General features: G+C 39.2%; 1 protein-coding gene across 1 annotated transcript in view; it reads left to right on the top strand.

Moving 5' to 3' along the window:
- Positions 1-348: 348 nt before the first annotated feature.
- Positions 349-7,418, top strand: part of LOC104621098 (major facilitator superfamily domain-containing protein 2B-like) — a gene marked incomplete at its 5' end in the record, with an annotated part of 9,982 nt that continues 2,912 nt past the window's right edge. The window contains 4 exon segments of the mRNA XM_010287493.1: positions 349-441; positions 2,086-2,166; positions 5,957-6,066; positions 7,322-7,418. The exon segment at positions 7,322-7,418 is cut by the window's right edge and continues 21 nt beyond it. Coding sequence (XP_010285795.1) covers positions 349-441; positions 2,086-2,166; positions 5,957-6,066; positions 7,322-7,418 — 381 coding nt within the window.

Here is a 7,418-nt window from a genome sequence, read left to right as displayed (position 1 = left end):
TCCCTTCCAACCAAAACTGTTCTGTGATTCTGTGTAGCTGTGACAACAACCCAAGTCCGTCTCAACATAGGGAATAAAGCCTTTAGATAGAACCCTCTCATAAGGCAGTCCTGTTTTGGTCATTTTTATGCTGTGTTCATGATTTACCTCTTGCTTGCCCCCAAATTATTGGAGTGTTACTCCAGTGATAGCAGGAGAGATATTGCTTCTTTAAATTGTTGCAAACAAGGGAAGAATGACACTCCAAAATCCTACATTTAACAGATCAGTCATCAGCTATGTTTGGCTAGCTTGGAGTGTGACATCATTTTTGTCTTTTAATTTTCCTTTCTTTTTTGGTGGTCTTCAATTCTACAGCTGGAGCAGAGCAATTTTGTCCTATTCTGCACTCATGCTGCTGATCTTCGCAATCACTTCCAGTATTTGGTGGTGACCATCTTGGTGAGTTGCACTTCTCTCCCATGTATTTATTTGATAGCTGGCTCTCACTGTTATTTGGCATAAAATAACAGAAGACAAGAAGAGTTTTGTGTCTAGACAGAGTTGTTAAGAAGTTACACCATCTTTTGCATTGCCTGTTTGAAACAAAGCTGGTGTTCCCTACTGTAGATTTGGAGTTTTTAATTGATTTCTTGTTGCTTTTACCTGTAAGTTATTCTCTGCTCCTATAAAAGGCAAAAGCTGCTGCCAGAAAGGAGGCCTGGAATTTTAGCTCCTTTTTCCCTTTCCCCAATCTGATATGCTGAAAATTAAACAACTTTAACTTGTGTATTCAAACGTATGAGCCTTCTGGGCTAGGCAGCTTGCAAGGATAAATATTTAAAATATCCGGAGATGTGAAGATTCTTCTCTAGAGCAATTGGCAGTGTGATAAAAAGATCCTTTCATAGAACCTTTTTTCCTGACATGCAGAGGTAGAATTCTACTTGCTTAGGTGATACTTTTAACTCAGTTACACACTGCTCCTGTATTGCATGATTTACTTTATGATTACAAATAGTATTAGTTGAAAACTGCCACTTTCATCCTTCTGACCAAAGTTCTAACACAAGTAGAACGTTTAACATTGCATAATTACTGCGATGTGCATGTACTGTCCTTTCGCATATTTTGTAGAGAATTTGTCTACCATATAGAATACTGCAGCAGTCATTTCCAGGGAAGCTGTTGCATGATTTCTGACCCATTTGGCATGGATATTTTGTAGAACCAACTTGGGGAACTTCATTCCCATGTCTTGGTCCCAGCCTCCCAACACTTTCTACTCCTTTCTGATTCTTCCTTTCCCACATTATAAGACAGATCTTTTCCAATGATTAAAACTAAAATGTTGGAGAGCAAGGGATGACAGCTGAGTATCTTAAGGCTCTGCAAGTAATGGACATCAAGAAAAGAGACAAGCGATAGTAGAGTTAAAGTCAGTAAAGAGTGGAATATAACTGTAACAACGAAATGACATTTGAATTTACAACAATTGTAAGACTGTCATTAGCAGCAATACTTCAGTGCAGTGGTACTATATTGCCTGCAGTAGTTGCTGCTGCCAGGTGAGTATGACAGTATATGAAATGGTAATGTTGACTGTAAGCAACTATTTATCTTACAGGTTCTTCCTAAGGATAAACATGTAGTATGGGTTATGTACTTTAAGTATATCTTAAGATAAGTGTATCTTGTGCTGCAGTTTTCTTCCTGTATGGTGGGGTAGAGCTTAGTTCATTTGTTTGTCAGGTTCAGATAATAAGGCAAAAGGCATTAGCATAAAGTATGACTATTTGCAATACTTTTGAACTTTAACGATTGTGTCATGTGTAGCTTTAACTGCTGTAGCTTATATTAAGAAAGGGAAATTTTGCGATTCTGCCTTGTGTGGAAAACCCTCTCATGGATTGCTTTTGTTTGTAATATATAATAGTAAATTAAAAAAAAAAAAAATCACTCAAAAGATGAGGAGAAACAGGAATCTGCAAGTTCATCTTCCTTTCAGACCATAATGCAATAGACAAAAAGATGTCTGTAAGCTCTACAAAGGAAGAAGACAGTGGCAGTAAGTACAGTACAGATGCCTTTTTTTGTCAATTGTAGGTATCAGCAGCTGTGAGCATTCCCTTCTGGCAGAAGTTTCTGCAGCGATTTGGCAAGAAGTGTGCAGCATGTGGGATTTCGGTAAGCAAATCCTTGGAGAAAAAAAATCTGCTTGTGCTCACTTCATTTGACAACTGGAGCCATTTCAGGAGCTCTTTCAAGTACTTATAACCTCAAGCTACATGAAACTTGCTCAGTTTCAGAGTTTGTTTTAAATTGTTATACCAAATTTCAGAGACATTCCAAGTTTCCAAGAGAAACTTTTAAGAAATGGATTGATGCTGAAGGGAGGTTCCTGATTCTTTCAGAATCTGCACAACCTCTGCAATTCACTGCTCTCAGAAGTGAACCCAAATGAGGTTTTATAAATTCAGATCTGTTTCCCGAGGTTGACAAGTTACCTGTGTACAAGGCTTGTTTCGTCTTCATGTATGGCTATGAGTTGGCCACATCTGTAATTCAGTCACAGAGGAGGAAGCAGAAGTCTGTTACACATCCTTCTTTAGAAACATAAGAAGGCAGGGGTGCCCAAATTCCTCTGAAGGGAGATGGACAGTTATTAGTGAAGTAAAAAAAATAGGTGACCTACCTGAGAAAAGAAGCCTAGTTTAACTTTGACACAGCTCCTCAAAGCCAGCTCAGCAAACCTGCCGTCGCCTCTGATGGATTAAGTCCTTCATTTAGTGCAGACAGCAGCAATTTTCTGTCATCATCCTCAGTGAGTCATTGTATAGGCCTGTTCCTCCCCATTTTTCCCCCGTTTACCTTCAGTTACTTATGAAAGAGGAAAGAAGGAAATTGCCTTGTGCACAACAAAGCATGAAGACTTAGAAAATCCTGCCTGAAGCTATATGTCAAAATCTGAACAAATTGTCTGGTGACAATTGTTGGATATAATTGAATAATTATAATTTTTGGAATTATAATCTGTATGTTGGAGTAACTTCCAAAGAATCAGAAGTAACTTTAAAACCCAAGTTCCAAATATGCTGAATCGTTATGTATTTTGAAGTAGGCATCTGGAATTCAAGTCCCATCCTCATTTCTTTTTACCACTTGAGCAAAAAGAATTGCCAAAAGCAGTATTGGACCATTGACTGGACTGGACCAGGGAATGCAGATTTCCTCCTTAGGAAATCTCCTCCTCTGTCTACTTGGCTAAGAATGCGTTTTTCAACCAGCTTGGCTCTATAAATTTATTTTAACATGACTGGAAAGCCTGTCAGCACCTCTGTAAACATGGTTTAACTTAATTTTACAGTTGAGTTGCTTGACTGTATTATGGTCTAAGTGGGGGCTGGATTGAAAAAAAAAAACATCTCTCTATTTCACCTTGTAGACATTTCTCAAGGGACTCAGTGTGTGCTCAGTGATGGATTTTGTGTCTGGCAGTGCATCACAGGGGCTTCCTATACTACCACCTTGTGTGATATGTACAACAAATCTGTTGTCTCTCACTGTGAAATAAAATCACATCATTTAAAGTTCCTACATTTGTCACTGGGGAATGTTCTTCTGGAAGGGAAGGAGACAGGGGATAAAACATTTTTTTTTTCTCCAAAACCCTAGTCAGCTTTCAGGGTGAAGATGTAATTTGAAATTCAGATTCTTGAAAAAAATTTCACACTGGTCCAGACTAATTTTTCCTGTTAAAGTGGTTCTACATTGAAGAGACCCCTGAAAGAGTGTAGAAGGCAGGATAGGTAGATAGGCAAGAAGAATCTTGACTTCCTTCCACTGATATTGCTCCCTTTTTACTCATTTCCCCACAAGACCAACAGTCTAAGTACTGACTAACTATCTAAACTTCCTAGAAGTTTAAAGCCTAGACTTTCTGGAAGTACAGGGTCATACCCAAGCAGGATCCTTGATATTGTTCTTCCCATGATCAGGTTGGTGCACAGGCTAGAAACTATTCTCTTCTGTTTATTTGCTTCTGCTTTCCACATGCTGTGTTCATTTAGATTGTCTGCTCTGCCCTCATGGGGCAAACATTGAACTTACAATCAGTAAGTCTCTCAGCTGGTGACTGGAGGTGAAGCTGTCATGAGAAGTTTTAGGAAGTGTGGCAACTTGCTGGTTCATGGTTTTGGCAAGGTGCCTAAAAGTGGAATGGATGGAAGATACGTGATAACTGTAGGATATTGTTTATGACTTGGAGGGCAGCAGCCCAGTGACTAGGGAGCAGGGTGCCAGTAACGGAGTATTTGCTTTACAAGTAGAAGAGAAGATGCATTAGCAGTTTATTGCAGCAGGAACACTGCCCCCATGATTGCACTACCACTGCATGGGTGAGAATTTAGGGCATTGTAGCCTCAGTCCTGTGGTCATGCTTCTCTTTCAGTAGAAAATTACAGTTACAAGGATTATCATTATCGATCTAGAATTTTGTTTAAGTGCTTTGGTTTCTGAGTGGGTGCCCCATGTGGAGCATAAGGCAGTCATAAAATTGCTTATAGGTAATATAAAATCTTGTATTGCTGGAGTGCTCTCTTGTGGTGAAGTAACGATTTTGCCACAGCATTGGGCTAATGCAAGGATTATCTGTCTGTCCTGGGAACTTGCAGTCAGGAAAGGTTGTTTTCTGCCTCCTTAGGTTAAGAGCAAATGATTTAGATGGGAAATGCATTTAAAACATAAACATAATGGATTAGACTCCAGGAGTCCCAGAATCACTTATTGTACAGAACTGTAAATAGCAGCGCTTAGGGGAATCACTCTCTGGGAAAGCTCTTCTCATACCCTCAATTCCCAAGCTGCAAGTATAGAGGATTGAAACACTTAATGTTAAACTAATCCCCCATCATTAAAAAGCCCTGTAGATAAGCCCCTGGTTCTGGATTCTATGTGTGCTGTGCCCATGGTTCACAGGCGTGGGAGATGGAGCATGTGATGGGTATGGGACAGCTGGGCTGTATGCATTGGATCAGCATTTAAAATAGTGGATTTTCAATCCTATAAGCCCATTGCCTCAAGCTGAAGTTGAGGAAATCTGGTTGGTTTAAGTACTGCTAGAAAACAAAGCCTGAGCATCCCAAACCAGTTTGGTTTTGAGGGTGGCCTTAGTGACTTGTGCAATGTCATGAGTGTACCTGGCTGTGTGGAGTGGGAGTAAACCACACTGTCTTCCCGGTTTCAGTTGTTGCCAAGTACCTAGGCAGCTTTAAAGCAGTCATTGGAAATGAAGGTCTAAGCAAACTCTTCTTCATTCGAGACTCAAGATGATCTGTGAAATGGGATATTTACAGTTTAAAACGACCATTGAACCCCTGCTCCTCCCTATCCATCCCAGTGTGATGATGTTTCAACGCTTTGTCTCGAATACTAAATTAATAGTAAATTAAATAGTTCCAGCCTAGAACAGAAACTGGTATTTGGTCATCTCTGTTACTAAATTGGCATAAAAACCTTAGCAAGTTGATTAGCAATCTCCCAAGAAGTATCTGGGCACAGTTTGGGAATTAGCCCTCTTACGGGCTCTTCACAAAAAGTATTTATATGGTTACACTTCTTTTGGAGACTGTGAGTGTTAGGACGAGTATGAACATGGCCAGGGTCTGCCAGTTGGCCTCATGACTGATAAATAGTCTCTTGGGACTGTTTAATTTACTAGTGCAGTTGTAGCCCTAATACCACTAACAGAGAAGGCACTACCATGGCTTGTCCTATTTTTCTCTGATTCTTCTGGATAGGTAAATACAGATTGGCTCAGGGCTTTTTGGAAATACCATTTCACCAAAATACAGAAGTGTTAGGCATTGCTGTTTGTGAACTGTTTTGTAACGTAATCTTATATTTTGAAGGGAACAATCTATATACCATTGAGCAGCGCATACTGTAAATTAGATGCACTGTTTTTCTTCTTCCGCAGTGGATGATTCCTTTTGCAGTCATGCTAGTGACCATTCCGAACCTGATCCTGGCTTACTTCGTGGCCTTCATCTCTGGTCTGAGCATTGCAGCATCTCTTCTGTTGCCATGGTAGGAGAATTTTACATTTGAGGCGCAGAAGGGATATATGTCTACATTGCATGTATGTACTACTGCATGGAATTTGCCTCCAAAAGAGCCAGAATTTGGCAAAAGTCACTTCTTCCAAAAATATTTTTCTGCTTTTATAATAGAGGCTATTTGCAATGACGTGACTTTGGTTGCTCTGTTGTTAGCAGATTAAGTCTGCTGTAACTGTAGCTGCTCTTTGTACATAAGAGTATGTAGATGAATCAATAATCTAAGTAGCTATAGAATTTGTGATAACAGTAAATCAGTTGCTTAGGTTTGATTTCTAACAGAACTACAGGAGTGATGTAGTTAGATCAATTAATGCTTAGCAATTAAGAACGCAGCAGAGGAAACATAAGCCAAGCTATGTATCCTTGCTTGTGTAGTCCCCTGTTATAGATCAAATAACACAAGGGTATGATTAAAAGAAACTTAGAATTCGCGGTCATTTGCTCTTGAGGACTGAAAATGTGTGGGGAAAAAACTATTCAAGGATGCACAGGATGGGACATTTCCTCTCCAGAGAGAATAATTATTATTCAGGTCAAATTGACAAGAAAGCAAGACCATTGCTGAGAGAATTCCGTTGCATTACTCATTTGTACAATGCCTTGAAAACTCCAAGAGATCATGGAAACATAGTTTGAAATTAGCTGTCAGACTACATAAGCTTTTCTGCACAGAGGGTTGAGAAATCCTTTTTTTCCAACAGTAAATCATGACAAATATTGGAAATAAAATGTCAATTCACAATTTACATTTGAGCAGCTTCCATTCTGATTGCCCATTACCAAATTCAGTCTCTTTGAAGCAGAGAGAGAATAGGTCTCATTGGTTTCTGAAAATTTTGTTAGCTTGTCAAAAGACTTATTTCAGAGTGAAACTATTCAGAGATTGAGTCCCATGAAATCTTAAATGCATTTTTTTCTTGTTCTTTTTTTAATATCACAACTTCTGATTGGAATGACAGTCAGTCTAAAGAATTCTGTCACCTCCCAGCAAGTGTTTGATAGTTTTTCAGCTGGTTTTCTACTTTGTAATATGTGGTTATCCGTTTCTTACATGGATTTTTGCCCTCCTGTCCAGCAGTAGGACTTTTTGAACTGGATTCTTTCATATGCATGACTACATCAATCAGATCTTAAAAAGGGAGGAGGGTTGTACTCTTTCAGTAAGTTTGGACCTTGAGGAGAAATTTTGGCTTGATTTTTTCTTTTATCTTTCTCATCTCTAGGTCAATGCTGCCTGATGTTGTCGATAACTTTCGCCTGCAGAATCCTCATGGAAAAGGACATGAAACCATATTCTATTCTTCTTACGTTTTCTTTACC

Source organism: Phaethon lepturus, unplaced genomic scaffold, assembly GCF_000687285.1.
Source record: "Phaethon lepturus isolate BGI_N335 unplaced genomic scaffold, ASM68728v1 scaffold44795, whole genome shotgun sequence".
NCBI lineage: Eukaryota > Metazoa > Chordata > Aves > Phaethontiformes > Phaethontidae > Phaethon > Phaethon lepturus.
This window is presented reverse-complemented; position numbering and strand designations above follow the sequence as displayed.